At 45.0% G+C, this 24,055-nt stretch overlaps 2 protein-coding genes and 1 long non-coding RNA gene across 14 annotated transcripts in view; 1 reads left to right on the top strand and 2 right to left on the bottom strand.

Moving 5' to 3' along the window:
• Nucleotides 1–2,018, bottom strand: part of ZHX1 (zinc fingers and homeoboxes 1) — a 34,739-nt gene extending 32,721 nt beyond the window's left edge. For both annotated transcript variants that reach the window (XM_045006663.1, XM_045006664.1), the window contains exons 1-2: nucleotides 1,913–2,018; nucleotides 620–731 (exon numbers count right to left, since the gene is read on the bottom strand). The gene's annotated coding sequence lies outside the window, so the exon portion shown is untranslated. The remainder of the gene's footprint in view (nucleotides 1–619; nucleotides 732–1,912) is intronic.
• Nucleotides 2,019–2,416: 398 nt separating this feature from the next.
• Nucleotides 2,417–24,055, top strand: part of LOC123363530 — a 34,395-nt gene continuing 12,756 nt past the window's right edge. The window contains exons 1-6 of one of the 3 annotated variants that reach the window (XR_006576794.1): nucleotides 2,428–2,477; nucleotides 2,999–3,028; nucleotides 11,999–12,103; nucleotides 16,023–16,093; nucleotides 20,124–20,335; nucleotides 20,415–20,536. This is a non-coding gene — a long non-coding RNA (uncharacterized LOC123363530). Of the gene's footprint in view, nucleotides 2,478–2,998; nucleotides 3,029–11,998; nucleotides 12,104–16,022; nucleotides 16,956–20,123; nucleotides 20,336–20,414; nucleotides 20,537–24,055 lie in introns of those variants that run through there. The other 2 variants (XR_006576792.1, XR_006576793.1) reach the window with 2 other exon arrangements.
• ATAD2 (ATPase family AAA domain containing 2) overlaps nucleotides 11,137–24,055 on the bottom strand; it is an 81,276-nt gene continuing 68,357 nt past the window's right edge. For 3 of the 9 annotated variants that reach the window (XM_045004606.1, XM_045004608.1, XM_045004607.1), the window contains 3 exons: nucleotides 21,922–22,055; nucleotides 16,823–16,951; nucleotides 11,147–11,672 (listed from right to left, as the gene is read on the bottom strand). In XM_045004606.1, the coding sequence (XP_044860541.1) occupies nucleotides 11,619–11,672; nucleotides 16,823–16,951; nucleotides 21,922–22,055 (317 nt within the window). In that variant the 3' untranslated portion in view covers nucleotides 11,147–11,618. Of the gene's footprint in view, nucleotides 11,673–16,822; nucleotides 16,952–21,921; nucleotides 22,056–24,055 lie in introns of all 9 variants that reach the window. The other 6 variants (XM_045004604.1, XM_045004605.1, XM_045004610.1 and 3 more) reach the window with 4 other exon arrangements.

The following is a 24,055-nucleotide window of genomic DNA, read 5'->3' as shown; positions in this document are numbered from 1 at the left end:
TAACTATTGGAATGATTTATCAAGGGTTACGGTGGAGTCTCCATCATTTGCAATTTTTATATCAAAACTTGGATGTTTTTTTAAAAGATATGCTCTCATTCAAACAGGAATTAATTCAGAGAAGTCCTGTGGTCTGTGTTGTACAGGAGGATCACAGTGTTCCCTTCTGGCCAGATCATCTATGAATCTACTTTAAAAATTATTTTTTGCCGTATTAGATTTTGTAAAATTCTTGTAAACTAAACAAATGTTTGGTCTAAACTGACTGTGGTTTTAACTCCTCTTCATCACGGTGCGTTTAAAAGAAGATTTAGATTGCACTTCATAGCTTTTGTCATGAAATTCATGTTTCTGAATAACTCCAACATGCTCCCTGCGTACTGGTGCTATTATTATTTCTGGTTGCAAATCCATTTACATCCCAGTTGCTTATGCTTTAAATGAAAAATAGAGAAAGGTAAACTGCCGATGAAGTGGGCATTCACCCACGAAAGCTCATGCTGCAAAACGTCTGTTAGTCTATAAGGTGCCACAGGATTCTTTGCTGCTCTATCATTGGTATGACTAATTGTCCTCCCAGAAAGATTAAAGTGCTCAGAGGTAAAGCATAGGTACCTACCAGTTAGTGTTCACTACTGCAGGTGTTCTAACCCCTTTCAGAGGCCCAGCACCTTTTCAAAGTATGTGGTTTATTGATGCTGCTTTGAATCTCTATTACTGTGCATCCTGATCTGGGGAAGAGTTGAAAATCAGACTGCAGAACTGGGTATCTATATGTCCCAGAAAACAAAGTAAAAATGACGTATCACAAAGTTTGCATGAAAACACTACTGCATATTCAATCTTTTCAAACTCAAACTCATTTTACATTTTAAGATGATTAAAGAAAGCTAGAACTAGAACTGTCTGATCTGAGCCCATAACCACAATTAGTTAAATAAAAGACCCACACGGGTAAATACTGGCATATTAAAACAAACACATACTGGGTCCCTCAAATTTATGAAAATTTAACATTCATTATGCTGCTTTTCATCTGACTTGTCTAATTTTCCTCCACCATTTGTGAAAAACAAAAACATACACAAGATCCTCTCTGCACAGCTGCCAAACTCTCATATTTGGAGGTGGGAGGGAGGGAGAAGTGGGGAAAGAAGAAAATCTCCCCGGTTCTTCAGCAATTTTACAGCAGTTTAAAACAAAACAAAACCTAACATTACTTCACGATGAAGGATTTTGCACCGTGTTCCCAAGAGATTTAAAAATCTCATTTGACTGGGACAGAGATTGTCACGTTTGTACATTTCAAAACTGTAATTAGTTTTTAGGTACTGCGCCCGCCCCCACAACACATAGCCTCCAACTCTCCCAAAAAGCTGCCCCCAACAGTATTTAGGGCCTCCTCTAAATTACCATAGGGAGAATGCACAACATAGGTCTCATCAGCTGCAGACAAACAATAGGGAAGCGAAGGGTGGGGAGAAGCACACACTCAACCCCTCCCACCGCAAAAATCTTAAAAGTATCCAAACATCTCCATGAAGACACCCCCTCTTTCCTGTCTTTGGCAGTTTTGGAATAAACCATAGGGGAGTTTTCTCCTTGCTTCTAGCTAAACCTTGGGGAGACATCTCCTTCTTGTAACATTTCCCCACACTCATCCAGGGTGTAAGGAGTTTGTTGATCCCAAACACCCTTCTCCCATATTATAAGTGATTGAGAACTGAAGGGGGGAATCCCTCACAAATTTCAGTTACAGAAGCAATGGCTGGAGATGTGTGAATGTGTATGTCAGAGAGAAATACCTCCCAGCTTCCACTAGAGAGATTTCACTCAGTCTTTCTTTCACACTCTCCGATCAGCCCCTGCACCCCCGAGCTGAGAAAGCAACGAATGCTGCTAAAATCCCTACCTTGAAGTGCTGCTCTCTGCCTCTCTCCCACTCAGCCTGTGTCAGTACCTCCTCCTCTTACTGCCTCGTCGCCATCTTGCATTTAAAAAACTACTGCACTTTTTTTGGGGAGGGGTGGGTAACTGAACTGTGAACTTTGAACTCACACAGCACTTTAAACCCACCCACCCTAAACACACAGACCCTGATTTTATCCATTAATTAAAACGGCATTTCCCCCTGGACTCTGTATCTATGCTATGATCTAGTGTGGGAAAGGAGTGTAGCAATAGGCAGTGTCTCTCTCTCTCTCACTCACCCAATAATACAAGCATGCAGAGATCAGAAGCAGCAGGGAGGGGAGGAGCTGCTCCAGCAGCGATACAATCTCCTCTCCCCTGCGTGTGAAGCTGGGGAGTGGTAGCTGCCACCATTTATAAAGCTGGCACAACAGACGGCTGCCCTGTGATTGGTCCCAGTAAGGTTCCGTTCCAGCCATAGGGATCAGGGCAAGAGATTGGACAAGGAGGCTAGTGCTCACGTGGACGACTTCCACAGCAGCTCTCTCACCAACGGAGCCGCTAAGGTAAGACCCAAGAGTCCCAAGGCTGGCTCTCTCTCTCGGGGGTGTGTGTGTGTGTCTCTCAGCTCTTCTCAGGTTACAATGTAGTTGTGTTAACTAAATAAGCAGATTACTACAACTTTTTCTCTAATTTCCTTTTCACTGTTTGTGCTGTTTGTAAGTGTCTGAAATGAATAAATGCAATCAAGCCAATTAGATAGTTTCATTTTCCAGTTTACACATTAGCAGGGTGCTGCAATGTCTGAGTTTCAAACATTTTTTTCTTTCTGTGTTGGAAACACTGAAAAGAGTGGGCACTGCTCTTAAAGGTGACCTCCAAGGAGGAAAAAGAATGGATCGGTGCTCTTTTTGTTTCTTTACCAGTGGAGCTGGAGCAACAACTATAGTGAATGTGACTTACCACTTTCCATTGTAAGACTGTTTTCAGTTACTTATAACTTTACCACATTTCAGCTGGTTGGGCAGAAATGTCACATGCCGGGCATCTGCCTCAGACTGATTTTTTTTTTTGGTTAACATTTCAGAACAACTGGTTGAATCTTTCTCAGAACGAGGTGAGTGATAATTTTCTTTTTCACCTTCTTTCCTAATTCATCACAAATGGGTAATGCCTGTCAACTGTGGAATTCAGAGGTGGTCCAGTATTGTTGCTGGAGGCTCCAGGACTCAGCCAGAGAGTGTTTTTCTGAACATGTACTGAGTGTTATCTTGTCCATGAATGGCTTTAGATTCGTTACTTGCAGTCTAAGCCTTGCTGTATTTTAACAGCCATTTAAGACTTTGGGTGCAGCGGGTAGAAAAAAAGGCAGTCTTCCACAGGAATTGTAAGCTCTGACAGACACTCATTTTGTCTGGTCATATTGAGGATTGTGTTAGTTTGGGAAGAAAATGCATCAAGATTTCCTTGGAGATCCAGCTCCAGATTTTTTTTTTTTGTTAGGGGATTAGTCCCTTCTTGAATACCATTGATGTTGAGAGAGACCAACAGATTGCTATGCTGGTTTTGACAGTGAGGGATGAGGTCTCTTTGTATTCTCCACTACTAACTTCTCTGATGTTTCCCCAAATATCCTCTGTGCATTTGGATGCACAGAATATCTGGTTATTCTGACTGGCTGCTACTGATTTGTTTAACACAGCTTTCTTGTAGCCTCTGAGGTAGGAGCCATCCCCCACCGCCCATTACATCCAAGTTTTACCACAGTATGAACCTAAGGCCTGTCATAGTCAAAGCAAGGATATATCCCTAAATGATAAGCCACTTGCTTACCACCAAGTAGGTTTTCGTTACTAAGGCCATGTTTACCCTACAATCTTTGGTTGTCAGTTATGTCAGCAGACAGCTGCCAACATTTTTATAAACGCTTTTATACAGGGGCGGCTCCAGGCACCAGCGCTCCAAGCGTGTGGCTAGGGCAGCAAGCCATGAGGGGCACTCTGCCGGTCGCCAGGAGGGCGGTAGGCAGGTTGCCTTCGGCGGCATGCCTGCAGAGGGTCTGCTGGTCCCACGGCTTCGGCAGACCTCCTGCAGGCGCGCCACTGAAACTGCGGGACCGGGGACCTCCTGCAGGCAAGCCGCTAAAAGGCAGCCTGCGTGCCGTGCTTGGGGTGGCAAAATACCTAGAGCCGCCCCTGCTTTTATAAGTGCTTTCTTCAGCACTGCAAGTACTCACCAGGAATGCTTGGGTCAATACAAAGTCGATGCACCATGGGTAGTTATCCCAGTATGCTATGCACTGCTGCATAGTACCTTTTGGGATAGAAATGACTTGCCCAGGAACGTCAGGGATTAAGGGGTCAAGTTCCCAGAATGCAACTTTCTCCATCCCATAATACCAATTACTGTGCCTTTAAAAAAAAATCCACACAGGACTTTTTGGTCTGTGCCATCTCTGACAGAAGTGAGGAGCCAACAGAGATCTGCACTATCATCATAAATGTTGCAAATACAGGATGCACAATTCTCTTATATTTACAGACTTGCAGGAAGTACAGCAACAATAGGGGCATGCCAATTTCTTCTAGGACAGCTTGCTAAGGGACAAAGCGAAAACAATATAATGCTGTTGGTGGCATTCATGGAGCACTTGCAGATGGTGGTGCACCACTTGTGGGTTTGAGAAATGAGCACTGCATTATGTTGTGATCCTATCAGTCATGTTTGGGATGACAGGAACTTTCCAATGTGGAAAGCCATATTCCTGGATCTGTGTTCTGAGCTTGCACCAGTTCTCCAGTGCAAGGACACCAGAATAAGAGCAGCATTGACAGAGGAGTGGTGATCACACTTGCAACGCCGGACTGCTATTTGTCAGTGGAAAATCATTTTACAGTTTGAAAATCCACAGTGGGGGCCATTGTCATGCAAATATGTATGGCCATTAATCATCTCCTCCTACACAGGACAGGCGGTGTGCAAGGACATAGTGGATGGATTGTAGCAATGGGGCTCCCAAACTGTGGTAGGGGGACTGACAGCACCCATATACCTACTTTGGCATCAGCCCACTTTGCCACAGAGCACATCTACAGAAAGGGCTACTTTTCCGTGGTTATGCAAGGGTTGGTGGATTGGGGACAATTCACTGATATCAATGTGGACTGGTCAGGGAAGATGGATGAAACTCCTATGTTTAAGAAAAGATGGTTACTCACCGTTGTAACTGTTCGAGATGTGTTGCTCATATCCATTCCAATTAGGTGAGCGTGCGCCGCGTGCACGATTGTTGGAAGATTTTTACCCTAGCAACACGTGGTGGGTCGGCTGAGGCGCCCCGTGGAGTGGCCGTGCTCCTGTCGACCCAATGCCCCCTCAGTTCCTTCTTGCCGGCTACTCCGACAGAGGGGAAGGATGGCGGGTTTGGAATGGATATGAGCAACACATCTTGAAGAACAACAGTTACAAAGGTGAGTAACCATCTTTTCTTCTTCGAGTTCTTGCTCTCATCGATTCTAAATTAAGTAAGGCTTGGAAGTCACCTAGGCGGTGGGGTCAGAGAGAGATGTCGCAGAGCGCAGGACCACTGAACCAAATGCAGCATCACCCTTGGACCTGGACTGCTGCACTATCGCATAGTGAGAAGCGAAGGTATGGACTGAAGACCAAGTTGCTGCCCCACAGATCTCTTGTATGGGCACATGAGCCAGGAAGGCGGAGGATGAAGCTTGAGCCCGAGTTGAGTGGGCAGTAAGGTGCGTAGCTGGGGTGCCAGCCAAGTCATAGCATGCCCAGATGCATGATGTAATCCAGGACGAGATACGCTGTGTGGAGACTGGGAGGTCCTTCATCTGGTCTGCCAGTGGCACAAACAGCTGGGTCATCTTTCTGAAAGGTTTTGTTTGCTCTATGTAAAAGGCGAGGGCCCTGCAAATGTCTAGTGAGTGCAGCTGTTCCTGTCAAGAAACATGTGGCTTCGGATAGAAGACCAGAAGGAAGATGTCTTGATTGACATGGAAGGCAGACACCACCTTAGGAAGGAAGGTGGGGTGTGATCACAGCTTATGTCCTTATGAAACACCATATATGGTGGGTCCGAAGTAAGGGCTCAAAGCTCCGACACACGTCTTGCCAAGGTAATAGCGACAAGGAAAGCGGTTTTCCAGGAAAGGTACAAAAGCGAGCGAGTGGCCATTGGCTCGAACGGCATACCTGTGAGCCTGGATAGGACCAGATTGAGGTCCCACATAGGGGCCAGATGCCGAATATGCAGATACAACGTTCTAATCCTTTGAGGAACCTGCTGACCATAGGATTGGAGAAGACCAAGCGCCCATTTTTGCCCATGTGGATGGCTGAAATCGCTGCTAGGTGTACTCTGATGGATGAAACTGCTAGGCCCTGCTGTTTGAAGGACAAGAGATAGTCTAAGATGGTAGGTACTGACGCCTCCAGAGGGGCAGTATTGCTCAGAGCACACCAGCAGGAGAAGTGCTTCCATTGGGCCAGATACATGGTCCTAGTAGAGGGCTTTCTGCTACCCAAGAGAACGTGATGCATTGAGCGGGAGCAACGGAGCTCAGATCGAGTTAGCCATGCAGCATCCATACTGTGAGATGGAGGGATTGTAGGTCCAGATGACACAGTCAGCTGTGCTCCTGGGTGATCAGGTCTGGCCACAGCGGAAGAGGAATTGGTGCGGTCAGTGACAGGTTGAGGAATGTGATGTACCAATGCTGCCTGGGCCATGCTGGGGCAATTAGTATTAAGCAGGCCTTGTCCCTTCGCAATTTGAGAAGGACCTTGTGGACTAATGGGAATGGAGAAAAGGCGTAAAACAGATGGTCCTTCCATGGTATCAGGAAGGCGTCCGACAGGGAGCCCTGGGAGCGCCCCTAGAGAGAACACCTGACACTTCCGATTCTCATGAGAGGTGAAGAGATCGACGTGGGGAAATCCCCACCTCTGGAAAACAGAACGGATAACCGACCACTTATGAGCCAGGAAGGATCTGCTGAGGTGATCTGCCAAGGTGTTCTGGACTCCTGGGAGAAACAAACGCCACCAGGTGGATCGAGTGGGCTATGCAGAACTCCCACAATTTGATGGCCTTCCGACAGAGGGGGGGGACGATCGCGCTCTCCCTTGCTTGTTGATGTAAAGCATGGCCGTTGTGTTGTTCATGAGGACCATGACACAACAGCCTGAAGGTGCTCACGGAAAAACTGACATGCCAGGCGAACCACTCCCAGTTCCCATACATTGATGTGTAGGGTTCTCTCTTGAGAGGACCAAGGCCTTGTATACGAAGGTTCTTGAGGTGAGCGCCCCAGCCCAGAGATGATGCGTCCGTGGTCAGGACCAGGGAGGGCTGTGGTGCATGGAATGGCACTCCCCCACATACTAAGTTGGGGTTCAGCCACCAAGCCAGGGGCGATAGTGCTCATGGTACTGCCGGAGGCCTTGTGTCCAAGTCGTGCCGGCCTGGATGGTAGACTGATGCGAGCCAGGCATGGAGAGGACGGAGGCGTAGTCGGGCATGTTTGGTCACTAAGGTGCATGACGCCATGTGGCCCAGAAGACCAAGACACGTGCGAGCTGTGGAGGTCGGGAAGTTCTGGAGGCTGAGGATAATGGTTGCCATGGCCTGGAAGCGGGCTTCTGGAAGGCACGCACAGGCAAGATTTGAATCCAGGACAGCTCTGATGAAGTCTATTCTTTGGGTCGGCTGCAAAGTGGACTTTTCAGCATTGAGCAGCAGGTCCAGGTGTCTGAATAGGCTCATGGTGAACCAAACATGAGATTGTACCTGGAGCTCGGTGCGACCCCGAATGAGCCAGTCGTCGGAAACACCTGGATCCAATGTCGAGGGAGGGAGGCAGCTACGACGGCCATGCACTTCGTAAAGACCCTTGGTGCCGTGGACAGGCCGAAGGGAAGTACAGTAAATTGGAAGTGTTGCTGGTTGACCACAAAGCAGAGAAAATGCCTGTGTGGTGGGTAAATCGCTATGTGGAAGTATGCGTCCTTCATGTTGAGGGCGGTGTACCAGTCTCCAGGGAAGGAATAATGGTCCCCAGGGAAGCCATATAGAACTTCATCTTTACCATGAATTTGTTGAGTCCACGGAGGTCCAAAATGGGCCGTAGTCCCGCCCTTTGCCTTGGGGATTAGGAAGTAATGGGAGTAAACCCCCCTGCCTCTTAGTTCTCATGGAACCTCTTCTATCGTGCCAAGAGTGACTGTACCTCCTGCAGAAGGAGTTGCTCATGAGAAGGGTCCCTGAAGAGGGACGGGGAGGGAGGGTGGGAAGGGGGAAACGAAACAAATTGCAGACGGTATCCACTGTCCTCCGTGTGTAGGACCCAGCGGTCTGTAGTTATGCGGGACCACGCAGGGAGGAAATAGGAGAGGCGGTTGGAGAAAGGTGTAAAAAGCTAGGGAGTGGAGATCAGCTATGCCACGCTCCACAGTTCCAATGACCGTCACGGGCAGTAAGAAGGAACTGAGGGGGCGCTGGGTCAGCAGGGGCATATATCTGGCGCCATAAGGGCGCCACTCCAAGGGGTGCCTCAGCCAACCCACTGATTGTTGCTAGGGTAAAAATCTTCCGACAATCATGCACACAGTGCGCGCACACCTAATTGGAATCGATATGAGCAAGCACTCGAAGAAGAACAAAGGGCTGTTCAGAAAGTTGAAAGCAGGACATTCTTTCCTGACTGGCAGATTACCATTGGTATTTCAATACCAACAGTGATTCTGGGGGAACTAGCCTACCACTTCCTCATGAAGTTGTACACTGGCTACCTCGACAGCATCAAGGGAAGAGTCAGCTACCAGCTTAGCACATGCAGAATGACCAGTGAATGTGTTCTTGGAAGACTAAAGCAACGTGGTCAACGTTTACTCACAAGATTGGATCTCTGTGAGAAAAACATCCTAGTGGTTATAGCTGCTTGTTGCGTCCTGTGTAATATCAGTCATGCAAAGGGAGAAAGCTGCTGCTAGGGTGGCGGTGGAATGGCTTTGAGCAGCCAGACACAAGGGCCATTGCAAGAACCCGATGTGGAGCTATGCAGGTGACGAAGGCTTTGAAAGAGCACCTTTAACAGTCACCGCACTAGTGTTCTGTGCTGGACTGTTCTCTGGGCCTAAAGCTTTGGGTGCTGTTAGTAATTGAGCATTTATAAATATTAGACTGTTTTACTGAAGCTCTGAAGCTTGCTGTACATGGTCTGTTGCACATAACAAAGGAGAGCTCCTAGGTGCACTCAAGAAGGTGGAAAAAAAAAATCAGGAAAAAGGATTTAAAAAATATGAAGGGGACTTGGGGAAATGGCTTCCAGTCTCCGTGACCCCTGGCAATGGAGTTTAAAATTGTGACCAGAGTGGTCACTGTCACAAGGAACAGGGGTATTGTGGGACTGCTGCTACAGGGTCAACACAGGTCATGCACTGTCTGCATTCGCACAGAGTTGACCTCAGTAGGTCAACCATAGCTCTATGTCATTAGGGAAGGCGGTTTTACTTTGTCACCATCATGGGGTGCTTACGCTGTCCAGAGAGAAACTTTAGCGCACAAGTAGGCTGATGCAAGGCTACTTACGTTGAGCCAACTTTAGAGTGTAGACCAGGCTTAAATGTAGGAAATGGCAATAGTTGAGGCTTTGAAATTTCTGGGGGAGGGTGTCTTCACTTTATGTGGCCTACAGGATCTTTGGAAAAATAAATCCTTTTCTGAAAGCGTGAGGTCTTTCACTGGTACAGCTACTGCTGCACCAAACTTAGGTTTCCAAAACCTAGGAATTTTTTTTTGGTTTTATGTAATGCTTTTAATATTTGGTTTTATCCAGAAATCTCTGTTTAGACCTCAATGGAAGCATGCGCAGGAAACCTTGCGTCTAATAAAAAAAATAAAAAAAACAAACTTTGTTTTTCAGGCATTAAATTAAAATTGAGTTCCTTGCAAACCACTGGCTTCCTACCCTAGGAGAGTCATGCAGGGTATTTTTTGGATGCTGTGTATATGATACTTCCTTTGGTTGTTTACAGAAGAGAGGTAGCATCTCAAGCTGGCTGCCACTCATTTAAGTGCTAGAGAATCTGCATGTTCCTGCTTGAGCTTCAAGCAGACGGGAGAGGGATGTCAAAGCCTCAGCAATGCTTATCTAACTCAAAACCTCATTCTAATAGAGAAAGGGTCAGCAGTTTGTGGCAGCAGCCCATAGCTCACCCTCTCCCTCTAAGGCTCCTGAAAAACCACCTACAGTTATTTTTTGACTTGATACTTGAAGGACTTTTCTGTTGCTGTGGTGGGAGGCTGAGGGAGCCCACACGGGATGTGCTGTACAAGAGGAACCAGATGGTTAGCGCCTCAATGACCTGGTGATTCCTCACATCAGGAAAGGGAGAGCAAAGCTAGAAATTGAAATGCATTCACTACTGAATGAAAAGAAATAAAATTAAAGTTATAAAACAAAGTAGCTGGGAGAAACTGAACTACCAACTTGTTTCACTGTGGGAGGAAAAAATTCTAGTGGCCTGAGTTGAAGGGCATGGGTTAGTCTTGGAGCCTGTAGTAACTCTATACCACCTCTGAATTCCACTCAGGAGAGGAATTACCCATTTGCAATGAAGGAGGAAAGAAGCTGTGCAACAGAAACGGCTATTTTTGAAGCATAACATTATTCCAAAGCTTCACAGAACTTAAATTTGTCTTCCAACTTTTTGCTCCTCTTAAATTGGTTTTCACATCTGTTATTTGCACTTTTGGTATACTTATTGGAGACTTTAAAAAAAATTCTCACCTTAATAAACCAGACTTCATCAGTGAACCAGATATGCCAGTCCTGTCAACATCTGTGACAGTAGCTGCCTATGTAGGGAGTTAAGATAAGGCAAGGAGTGAAGAATAAAAGGAACTGGACACCACATACGTGCTCCTCCCCAGTCATGTCTGCCTATTGCCACAGTATTAATTGATGTATGACTGCTAAACTGTTTGAATGAAATAGTTATTCTAAATTGTGAACGAATCACACGCTTATGTTTTCAGTCTCAAAGAACTGAGATTGTAACATCAAAATATCCCATGGTTAGAATACAGAAAAATCAACTAGATGATCCAATTTTTAATACAGTAACACAGCACCAAAAAATATCAATCTATATTCTGTAAGGTGAACTCCCTCCTCACAAAAAACAAAACAAAACAAAAACCACACACATCCCAACAACCCAACACATTAAGGCTGAATAGTTAACATCTGTGCTACATCAATTTGCAAGCAAATCTGCAACTGCCCCTTTCTGCTTGTGAATTACACAACTCCTTAGTTATATAATCAAATATTTTTTACAATTTTAAATACATTACTTTGTATTTTTTCATGTTTTTGTTGTCATAATTGTACTTAACTGACTTATGCAGCTCTTTGAGCGAACTCATGTGGGAGGGGACTGCTGGGCAGACTGATCTCAATAGACCAAAAGCCCTCCTGCTCTTCCAGTTTACTATTTATCATACTAAAGGTAGCATAAAAAAACCCCACAATTAGATATAAGCAATTTAAAGACTTTACTTGATCTTGTTGCAATATATTTTAATATATTTATACATGGATATGCACTCTGATATTGAACTATGCACAGTTAACAAAGGAGCATAAAATTAGAGTAAAAGATTAGAAAAGTAGAAATCAGTTTTAGATATTATGATCTTCAGTTTGCTTGAAGACTGCAATTTCTTTTTTCATTTCCTGAAAGAGAACAAAAAGCAACAAGCATGAGTGTAAACAGTTGGAAATCCTATTTTAGATCTTTATAAATCTTTTTTTTTTAAAATGTTTACCACTAACCATTGCAAATATTTGACAGATTCAGCTAAAATGACTAAAGGGGAAAAAAAAAAAAAAAGGTTACTCACCAGTAACTGTTTTTCTCCAAATGTATTGCCTTTGCATATCTACACTGTAGAGTTATGTGCCCTGCCACATGAGAGAGACAGTCCTTTCTGGACACATTCACATTCAGGATTCTAGAGTCAATGGCATAAAAAGCCACCTAACTGTCTTTTCCTCTCTAGCTTCAGATACATCCTTACATATCCAAAATAAAGGGAAAGATGGAGAATCAAGGATTGATCTGCAGAGGCAATACCTTCAGTGACCATGCAAGCAACCAGTTATAGGTAGGGGATAACCAGAGCTGAAGGAATTATTCTGTTCAGGTAGTATCATTATTCCCAGACATTCTGCCTCTTGACACAAGAATAAGACAGAGCTTCCCCCTTGCCTGTTCAACCACCACGTTTCCCCAAATAATACTAGGGCAATCTGCACTTCCTTTCCTTCTTTGGATTAGAGGAAAACATAAAACAATCCCTGATAGCCCTAAACTCCAAAAGATTTGTGCATTCTGCATTCCTTGAGCCCAATGTTCTAAATGGAGTTCCCCTCTCATGCTTGAAACATATCACTATGGATGGATTCTGGGTTGAGAATGGCATCCATTTCAGGACATTGTTTAGATCCAAGGAAGCCACCTGCATTGTTGCACAATCAGAACAGAGGATCCTTTGTGATCAGCAGATGCGGAAGACCGGATCTGGATGACCGGTGCGTGGAGGAAGAAATCTCTCTTTTAAGAGAAGATGTAGAAAGATCAGCAGAGCAACTGGAGCCATTCATAGATGAACAGCTCAAACACCCATGTATTTTGGCTCTAAAGACTAGATTTCAGACCACCAAAGAGTCTCAATGCTGGAATTGCGTGATGTGGACCTTTGATGCCTCCTGGCAATTTCTGCTCAAGTCTGGCTGAACATGAAGTCTCTTCATGAGAGAGTTTGAGAATCATGCTCTGTGTAGATGAGCCTTGAGAGGACCAGGTTAAGGTCCCATGGAAGGGGTGGTTGCTGCACCTGTAGGTACAAACTGTCTAGCCCTTTAAGGAAGCGTCCAACCATGGTATTAGCAAATACTGACTGCCCCACTGCACCCAGGTGGAAAGTGGAACTAGCAGCCAGATGCACCTTGATTGATGAGACTGCCAGCCATGGATACTTTAATAGAACAGTATAAAAGGGGATTGAGGACTGCAGCGGAGGAGTACCCTTCTGTGAGGACCAAAGAGAACCTTTTCCACTTGGCCAAATAAGTGGCACGAGTGGAGGGCTTTCTACTACCAAGGAGAACCTCCCTAACCAAATTGGAGCACTGGAGCTCTAACAAATTTAGTCATGGAGTTCCCACATGGTGAGGTGGAGAGACTCCAGGTTGTGATGCTGAAGGTGGCCATGGTCCTGCATGATGAGATCTGGAATCATGGGCAAGGTTATGGGTGTGTCCACCGAGAGGTCCACCAGCATGGAAAACCAGTGTTGGCGGGGCCATGCCGGGGCTATGAGAATCAGTGATGCCTTGTCCTGCCAGACCTTGAGGAGGACCTTATGGATGAGAGGAAATGGTGGGAATGTGTACAGCAGGCGACCTCTCCATGAGATGAGAAAGGCGTCCGCAATCAAGCTGGGGCTGTGATTCAGGAAGGAGCAGAACTGCTGGCACTTCCTGTTGCTCCATGTCATGAACAGGTATTCTTGGGAAGATCCTCACCTCAGGAAAATATTGCTGACAACGTCTGGTTGGAGAGACCATTCGTGGCTGTGGAAGGATCCAATGAGGCAATCAGCCAGTTTGTTTTGAGTACCCAGCAAATACAACTCCAACTGTATCGAGTGTGCAATACAAAAGTCCCACAACCTGAGGGCTTCCTGGCACAGGGGAGAGGAGCAAGCACCACCCAGTTTGTGTATATAGAACATCGCTGTGGTGTTGTCTGTCAACACAGATACACATTTGCTCTGAAGATGGGCCTGAAATGCCTGGCAAGCTAGACGCACCGCACGCAGCTCCCTGACTTTGATGTGTAACGATCATTCTGCTTGGGACCATAGGCCTGGAGTTCTGAGGTCGCCCAGGTACTCTCCCCACCCCAGTACCAATGTATCTGCGACAGCGACGGCTGAGGTTTGGAGAAGGGTACTCCCGCACAGACTGCCAGTGGATTGAGCTACTACCAGAGGGACCCGAGAAGACACTGTGACCAGACTATCTAGATGGTCCTGGTTCGGCCTGTACACTTGGGCCAGCAATGTCTGAAGGGGATGTAGCCACAGCCTTGCATGCTGCACTACGTAAGTACATGCTGCCATATGTCCGAGCAATTTTAGGCAATTTCTGGCTGCTGTGGTGGGGAACCGGTGGAGACCTTGAATGATGGCGCTCGTGGCCAGAAAACGAGACTCTGGCAGGAACACCCTTGGCCTGGGTCGAGTCCAAGAGGCCCCCGATGAATTCTAGTCTCTGAGTGGGAGCTAGAGTCGACTTCGCCACATTGAGGATGAGACCGAGTTGGAGGAACGTTGGATGTACCAGGTTCACTTGGGCTCAGGACCGCCCTTGATTAGCCAGTCATCTAGGTATGGGAAGACTTGCACCTGACGCTTTTGAAGAAAGGCCGCCACAACTGCCATGCACTTGAACATCCAAGAGGCCGCCAATATGCTGAAGGGGAGGACTGTGCACTGAGTGTGTGTGCTGCTGACCACAAATCGCAGAAACTGTCTGTACGAAGGGATTATGGAGATGTGGATGTATGCGTCCTTCAAGTCAAGGGCAGCATACCAGCCCCCAGATTCAGAGAGGGAATGATGGAAGCCAGGGAGACCATGTGGAACTTCAATTTCTTCATGAATTTGTTGAGGTTTTGCAGTCTAAAATGGGCCTGAGCCCACCCTTGGCCTTGAGGATTAAGGAGTAACAGTAGTAGAATCCCCTGCCCCTGTACTTCAGAGGAATCTCCTCTACTGCCCCCAAGCTGTAGGAGTGTTTGCACCTCCTGCACTAGAAGTTGCTTGTGAGAAGGGTCCCTGAAGAGGGACGGGGAGGGTGGAAGGGAACAGAATTGGAGAGAAAATCCCAATTCTACCATGCTGAGGTTATTTGAGCCCAGGCATGGTAGAAATGGGATAGATTGTTCAAAAAGGGACGAGGTAGGATCCGGGCATTGAATTGGTGTTCCATCCTCGGGCGCACATTCACAAGTTTGGCTTTGAGCTCAAAGGCTGCTTAGCTGAGCCCCGGCCTTGCCAGGAGGCACCCATCTCAATCCTCTTCCACTTACTTCTGCCCTGCTTTCTGCTGTAGTCATGTGTAGGAGGGGCAGCCGCAAAGACTTGAGGATCACCCGCAAGTCCTTAAGGCTATGAAACCTTGAGTCCGTCTGTTCCCATTAAGAGGCCAGAGCGGTCGAAGGGCAGGTCCTGGATTGTGTTCTGGGCCTCACGCGGGAGCCCAGAGACCTGCAGCCAATAGCTACGCCTTATAGCTATGGTTGTGGCCATGGTGTGGATGGCCGAGTCTGCTGAGTCCAGGACAGCCTGAAGAAAGGTGCTGGTGACCACTTTGCTCTCCTCCAAGATCACTCCAAACTCAGAGCAGGAGTCAGGTGGGAGCAATTACTGGAATTTGGCCAGAGACCTCCAGGAGTTATAAGCATAGTAGCTCAGGACCACTTGCTGGTTTGCTATGCAAATCTAGAGCCCCTGGGTACAGTAGACTTTCTGACCGAAGAGGTCCAGCTTCTTAGCATCCTTGGATTTGGGCGTAGGTCCCGGTTGCCCCTGCCACCCTTTGTGGTTCACCCCCTGGGTTGGGGGTATGTAAAGAGGTGCTCGCACTCCTTAGATGGCACAAAGTATTTGCACTTCACCCCATTGGCGGGATAGGGGCGGGTGTGTGCCAAGGCATCTTGGTGGTATTCTGTATAATTTTGATGAGGGGCAGAGCCACTCTTGAGGGCCCTTCAGGCGACAAAATATCCACCATGAGATCCATGTCCTCAGAGACCTCCTCTGCCTGCAAGTTCAGGTTCTGGGCCACCCTCCTAAGCAGGCCTTGATGAGCCCTGGTGTCCATAGTCGGCAGGTGTGGTGGAGGTGCCTGCTACCGCCTCATCCAGGGAGGACCCCCTACTAAAACTTAACTATACTACTATACTTATCAGTAATTATAACTTTATTACTAAGTATACTTTCAAACTATTTACAGGGAGAAAAACAGAGTCCACTAGGAATCGCCTGCTAATGCAAGAGAAGCTGCCCCAACAACTGTCACTGGTGGTAAGGAGGAACTGAAGAGGTGGCAGGTCAGAAGGGACCTATACACACACACACACGACAATGAAAGCACCACTCCAGGGGGCTCCACAGCCGACCCAACAGATACTGCTAGGGAAAAACCTTCCGACGATCATGCTTGTGGCGCGCACACACCTATTTGGAATTGACATGAGCAATCACTCGAAGAGCAAGAGAAGCGCCCCTTTCTGCTCCATGTCTAAAAGTAGATGAATCCTTCATGAACACAAACCTAAGCACTACACAAAAAAACACTTGCAAAATAATAAGATTAATCCTCCACAGGGACAAGATGGATTTTGTGCCTGCCCTGGCAGGCTAAAAGAGAGGAAATAACAGAGTGGGGCCCTTTTTGTATAGTTTTTGTTCCAAAATGCTGGCTCTGAAGAGTACATATGTGGTTTAATGTTTTGAAAAAAGTTGTGTGGGTGAGACTGTCTCCATGTTCAGTCAATTTTTTTGTCTGCTGAATATGCCAACAACTGTGCCAAATATGATGGTGGTTTTGTGATATGGATACATGTCCATTAGACTGAGATCAATAATTTATTTCAGACAGGCTACTAAGATGTGGAGAGATTAGTGAAAATGGAACGAGATAATCTTTACATCAGGAATACTCATAAATATTAGTTTTAAAAGTAGAATGCAGTTGATTATATAACATTTAAAAAAAGAGTGGTTTAATATTTAATATTTAAATATGTTTACCTGTATTAATTTGGTCTTGTCATAGTCTTTGCGATGTCGATAAATACATTGACTGAGTATTGCATAAAGTTTTTCCAAGTGAAATATATTGTAGTCTCTACTTTTTTCGGTGACGATCTTTAACAGTTTCTAGGGGGGAAAATGTATATATTTAAAATTGTGTTAAAAATCTGCATAGGCTTTTGACAATCTGAACGTATATAATAAAGACAAGACATTTCCATGGCAAAATAATGGGGGACTTTTGTATCATTAACAAAAAAGTAATACACACGAGAATAGTTTTCAGAAAGAACTGAGATATGCCTGTTAGTGTTAAGCAAAAATAGTTTAATACTTCAGAGAAAAAGGAAGCCTGAAAATTCTGAGCCAGACCAGCAATAGCACAACACTGTCATGTGAGGGATTACTGTTACAAGTTAACTCTTCTCCCAGAACCGCAGGAAGTGACTCGTAAGTGACTAAACCATTCCAGCAGTAGCTACATATTGCCTCACTTGACAAGAGGAATGGATATTGCAATGCAGGGCCTTCAGGAGTGGGTGTTAGGCCATAAAAGATACCCGTAAGTCTCATTCATCTCAAGGAAATATAGCCAGATAACCCAGAGAGTCAGTGGGCTGGGAGCAGTTACAGCCCACAGACAAAAAGAACGAGTAGTAACTTGTGGCACCTTGGAGACTAACAAATTTATTTGAGCATAAACTTTTGTGGGCTAAAACCCACTTCATCAGATGCATGCAGTGGAAAATACAGTAGGAAGATATATATACACAAAGAATATGAAAAAAATGGGTGTTGCCATACTAACTATAATGAGAGTAATCAATTAAGGTGGGCTATTATCAGCAGGAGAAAAAAAACAAAAACGTTTGTAGTGATAATCAGGATGGCCCATTTCCAACAGTTGACAAGAAGGTGTGAGTAACAGTAGGGAAAAAATTAGCATAGGGAAATAGGTTTTACTTTGTGTAATGACCCATCCACTCCCAGTCTTTATTCAAGCCTAATTTAATGATGTCCAGTTTGCAAACGAATTCCAATTCTGCAGTTTCTTGTTGGAGTCTTTTTTTGAAGATTTTTTTGTTGGAGTATTGCAACTTTGAGGTTTGCAACTGAGTGACCAGGAAGGTTGAAGTGTTCTTCAACTGGTTTTTGGACGTTATAATTCTTGATGTCCGATTTGCATCCATTTATTCCTTTGTGTAAAGACTGTCCGGTTTGGCCAATGTACATGGCAGAGGGGCATTGCTGACACATGATGGCATATATCACATTAGTTGATGTGCAGGTGAACGAGCCTCTGATAGTGTGGCTGATGTGATTAGGTCATATGATGGTGTCCCTTGAATAGATACGTGGACAGAATTGGCAACGGGCTTTGTTGCAAGGATAGGTTCCTGGGTTAGTGTTTTTGTTCTGTCGTGTGTGGTTGCTGGTGAGTATTTGCTTCAGGTTGGGGGGCTGTCTGTAAGCAAGGACTGGCCTGTCTCCCAAGATCTGAGAGAGTGAGGGATCATCCTTCAGTATAGGTTGTAGATCCTTGATGATGCACTGGAGAGGTTTTAGTTGGGGGCTAAAGTTGACGGCTAGTGGCATTCTGTTACTTTCTTTGTTGGGCCTGTCCTGTAGTAGGTGACTTCTGGGTACTCCTCTGGCTCTGTCTATCTGTTTCTTCACTTCAGCAGGTGGGTATTGTAGTTGTAAGAATGCTTGATAGAGATCTTGTAGGCGTTTGTCTCTGTCTGAGGGGTTGGAGCAAATGCGGTTGTATCTTAGAGCTTAGCTGTAGACAATGGATCGTGTGGTGTGGTCTGGATGAAAGCTGGAGGCATGTAGGTAAGTATAGCCACAGACACTTTTCCAGGGGAAAGGAGCTGAGATGCTTCAACTTGCCCCATTTGGTCTGCTCTACTGTGATACAGGAGATGACGGAACAAACAGAAGCAGCTCAATTAGGAGGTCCCATTCAGGGCTGAAGAGCCCCAGAAATTTTGGTCCCTCTAAGAGGAACAGAAGGAGGAAAGAATCTTCTCACTGCTGCATCACCCCCAAAAAAGCTTTAGAAGCTGGGATGGCAGTGGTAAGGCAGGAGTGATGAACTACAACTAAGTTTCTATGACAGAATTCCCATATACAAATGGTTATAGTTCCTGAAGCACCTATGAATGTGTGCACCTTATTAGGTCCTTAAGGTTCTAGGCCTACTATGGAAAAAAGAAATGCTCTTTCTTGGAGAGATTCACTGAATGTTTCAGATTATTCAATACAAATAAATCTGAATGGATTTAGTCTGCCTCATATAAAAAAAATAAGTTATTTTGCCTCTACAAATTAGGTCTAAGCCTCAGGATAGAGGAAAAGTTGTAGTAGGGTAAAAGTAAAAAGAGGAAGTTACACCACAATGTGAGTAACAATGGTTCTTCAAGATGTGTTCTCCTACGGGTGCTCCACTGTAGGTGCATCTGTGCCTCGGCACCTCTAATTGGAGATTTTAAGATAGTGTCCGTTCAGCCTGCACATGCACTGTCCCTCCCTCAAGGCTATCTAGCACTGCGCAGACAACCCCCCCTCGGGTTGTCATAGGGGTTTCTTTAACTCTTTACTCCTGGGGGAATCTTTTTTGTTGTTGTGTGTATTGTTGACATACTTGTTAATAGGTATTTTGAAATAAACCAAAATAATTGAAACTGGAGTGATTATATGGTATTATTTTGACACAACATATGCAGAATTTTGCAGAACTTCAAAACATTCTGCACATAATGTAATTTTTTGGTGCAGAACTCCCCCAGGAGTACATATTGAGAACTCCAAAGTAGAAGGGAGGAGGGCGGGTTGTGGAGCACCCATAAGGACACACATCTTGAACCATCATTACTGCACAGCTCAGTAACAACTTCTTCTTGGAGTAGTGTCCCTATGGGTGCTCCACTGTAGATGACTTCACAGCAGTATCCCCCATGGAGGGCTTGGGCTTCAGAGTGGAATCGGTTATTACAGAGAGTACTCAAAAGGGAGGTCTAGTCAAAGCTCTGAGGTTGGAGCATGTGGTCTCACATGTGGGAAGAGATTTCCAATGCCCTTAAAGAATCTATGTATTGATGGGCAAGTGATCACATAGTATCCATCTACTTGATGGTGGAAGGCTGTCATGGCCGTGAGGTGTACCTTAAGGGAGCTGGGTGAGTTTTGACTTTTTGACAGCTAGAACGTAGTCTAAAATCAGAGGGAGGGAGGAAAAGGTTGGGTCTATGTGCTTAGAATGACACCAAATATGGAATCCTTTCCATTTTTGTAGATAAGTACATTGAGAGGTCAACTTTCAGCTGTGTAGCAACACATCTTTCGCCTCGTCAGAACATTCAACCTCTAAGTCCTGGAACTAAGAAAGAGCCAAGCATGGAGGCGGAGGATCTGCAGGTTGGGGTGAAGGATCAGGCTGTCATTTTGAGAGAGTAGATGAAGAATGGGCCAAAGAGGAACCGGAGTACATACTGCCATCTGTTCCAGGTAAGGGAACCAGACTTGTCTTAGCCAGGAGGGGGAAAATCAGAATAACTCTTGCTTTATTTCATTGAATTTTCAACAGGATTTTGGCTAGAAGAGGAAATGGGGGGAAGGCATACAAGAAGTACCTGTCCCATGGGAGGATGATGGTGTCTCCCAGTGAATGGTTCCATAGACTCGACCTGGAGGACATTTCATGTTCTGGTAAGTAGCAAAGAGATCTGTAGTCAGGGCTCCCCAAAAGGGTGAATATGTTGCGAAGCACCTCTGAATTCAGTTCCTATTAGTGGCTGTGAGAAAAGTTCCGACAGACTGTTCGCTGTAATGTTCTGTATCCCTGGTGGCTCACACGAGCACATTGTGATGAATGCACCAATTCCAAAAAGTTTGAGTGCTTCTGTGCAGAGGGAGGAAGATCTGGCACCCCCTTGGATATTTATGCAAAACACACAGGTCATATTGTCCATCATGACCTTTGTGTGGGTATTCTTGATGAATGGCAAAAAGAGTCCACAGGCATTCCTGACAGTTCTCAGTTCCAAAAGACTGATATGGAGGACTGCTTCTGTGGAGGACCACTTGACTGAGGTCTCATTGCTTTCTCCATCAAGTAATTAAGCCTTGGTTCCTGACTCTCTCAAATTCTGGGGGGAAAGGAGCAGCAGATGCTGCACCTGGCTGAGATATGCGCCTCACCTAGGCAGTAGAAGCAGCACTGACATAGATAACTCACAGGGGAAAAAAAAAAAAAGGAGCAAGAAGCACAGTTCTTGAATCTGGAACCCTGGGCATAATCCCAGCCTCCTCAGAGGGGAAAAATTCCCCAGAGTGGGGAACAAAGGAGAAACAACTATCTAACTACACTATACCAGAAAAATACTAGTACACAGTATTTACAATATATTTATAGAAATGAAGTAGACGGGAGATAAGTATACTGGGGCTTCAGGCTCAGACCGTGCAGCAGTAAGAAGGAACTGGAGAGGCATTGGGATGCCTTTTATGCTCTCAGTTTGGAGTACGAGGACAGCTATTGCGCATGTATGGACCAACGGCCACTGCTTGCCAAAAAATCAAGACTCAGGAGCATGGTGCACATGCATACCCAGGTGTGAAACAAACAGACCATCACTCAAAGAAAAATTGTAAGATCATGCTTTGAAAGAAATCAAGTAAATACATATCACCTTATCCAAACAAACTTGGTGAGAGAGATAACTGGAGCCTGAAGCTAATTTACTATGTTTTGAATGCATTCCTACCAGAATAAGATCTTTATATTAGGAACCTACGTTTAAAAAGTTTAAGGGTCATAGTAAACACTGTATTAATAACTAACACTACTAAGAGCTTTTAAATATGTAGTTCCAAAATTTAACAAGTCCTTTTATGAATTAAAATCTGGACTGTAACTGATCTTTTCTAGGATTTAATGGAAAGCAAAAATAGAAGGCCACCGCCACCATTTTCATCGGGGAAAAAGCAAGCACTATAATTATTTCCATCTTCAATTAACCAATGCCAGTTATAGCAAGTTATCATCTTATTTAACCCTACTTCAGTGTTCAGAAAATAGAAAGTATACATACTTTAAGTTCTTCATAGTCCACAATAAGAGGGGAAGCTGGCTCAGTGAGGATCTCTATGGCTTTCTCAGCACTGATGAGCTGCTGCTGTTCTACTTGAGAACGTCTACAACGGGTCATACGAAGTACACACACATCTAGGATGAAAAATTAAACTTTAAAATAAGGATTTCTGTCAAATTATCTGGATTAATTCATAGACCAAAGATCTAACAGTTCTGTTGAACTAGACTAGGGTATCATCTCTCTGGAGTGTCAAAGGCAGGGCTTCAAAATGGAAATTGCATTGCCCAGTGATTTCCTGTTACTGGCATTTCCCAGTTTGAGATGTTTGGTTTGTGCTTCTTTTCCAGTACACACAAGATACAGTTCAGACTTCACCATGCCATGTCCCAAAAAACCCTCTCTAGATAAAAGCATCTAAAGCTGTAATGAAATGCTAAAATCTTATTAGCTGATTAATCATAAATTCTTAACTGTAACATCTTACAAATGTAACTATATACATGGATTTCAAAGCAGACAATGTAAAAATCACTCAAATGGTTTCTCAAATGGGGAAGACTGGGTAGAAAATCATAATTAGGTAACATTTATAGGCACACGCAAATTGCCATATTGAATCAGATCCACAGTCCATCTACTCCAGTATCGAACACTGGATACTTCAGAGGAAGGTGCAAAATACTTACAAGAGGCAGATGTAGGATAAGTCGCACCTCCCCACCCCCAATTAATTCCTAGCAGTTAAAAAACTATTTAAATACTGGAGCATAAAACTTAATATCTCTTCCAAGAATTGTTAGCATTAACTATAACACCTCTGGATATTCCTATTATCCATAAGAGTGTCTAATCTCTTTTTGAATCTAGCTAAGTTTTTGGCCTCAACAACATCCTGTGACAATGGAGTTCTACAGTTTAATTGCATACTGTTTGAAAAAGTATCTGCTTTCAAGGTAAACAATCAGTCTCTTCAATTTCTCTTTATATATGAATTTTTCCATGCCCTTAAACATTTTTATCACCTTTTTCAGAACCCCGTAGTCTATATATATATATATTTTTTAAGATGGCATGACCACCACTGCACACAGTATTCTAGAGCAGTGTTTCTCAAACTTTTTGATACCAGGGATCTGCTTGCTGCTTTTCTAAACTGTATCAGGGAAATCTTAGGCACCAGTGCTGGTCTACGGACCAGTCGTTTAGAAACACTGTTTTAGATGAGACTGCACTGTTGAGTTATATAATATTTTCCATGTTAATTCTCCACCCCATTCCTAATGCATCCTAATATCGTTTGCTTTTCTGACTGCAGCTATACATTGAGCAGAGGTCTTCACTGAGCTGTCCACAATGACACCCAGGTCCCTTCCCAAGTTGACACAATTAATTTAGAAAACTACAAGGTATACAAGTAGTTAAAAGTTCTCTGATGTGCCTCAATTTGCACTTATCAGCAAAAAACAGTTACTCACCTTCTCCTAACTGCTGTTCTTCGAGATGTGGTGGTCACGTCCATTCCAACCAGGTTGTGCGCGTGCACGCCAGCTGGAAGATTTTTCCCTTTGCAGCATCCATAAGGTTGGCCTGGGTGCCCCCTGGAGTTGCGCCTTCATGGCGCCCAATATAGGGCCCTGACGACCCTCCATCTCCCGTTCCTTCTTGCCGGCTACTCCGACAGAGGGGTAGGAGGGTGGATATTGGAATGGACATGAACACCACATCTCAAAGAATAGTTACGAGAAGGTGAGTAACCGTTTTTCCTTTGAGTGATTGTTCATGTCCATTCCAACCAGGTGACTCACAAGCCAAAGTTCAGGAGGTGGGGTTGGAGTCATCTACTAATTGGAGCACAGCTCATACAAAGGCCGCATCGTCTCCAGCCTGTTGTGAGATAGCCTAGTGCGTCGTAAACGTGGACCATGTTGCCACTCTGCAGATTTCCTGGGTGGGGACCTGCGCCAGGAACGCAGCTGAGGAGGCCTGAGCCCTGGTGGAGTGAGCAGTAATTGGCAGAGCGGTTACCTTCACCAGGTCATAACACTCCCGAATGCAGGGTGTGATACACGATGAGATGTGCTGGGATGAGTCAGGGAGGCCCTTCATTCTGTCTGCCACTGCTATGAAAAGC

Source organism: Mauremys mutica, chromosome 2 (assembly GCF_020497125.1).
Source record: "Mauremys mutica isolate MM-2020 ecotype Southern chromosome 2, ASM2049712v1, whole genome shotgun sequence".
Lineage (NCBI taxonomy): Eukaryota > Metazoa > Chordata > Testudines > Geoemydidae > Mauremys > Mauremys mutica.
Note: the sequence above shows the minus strand (reverse complement) of the source record. Positions and strands in the feature narration are given on the sequence as shown.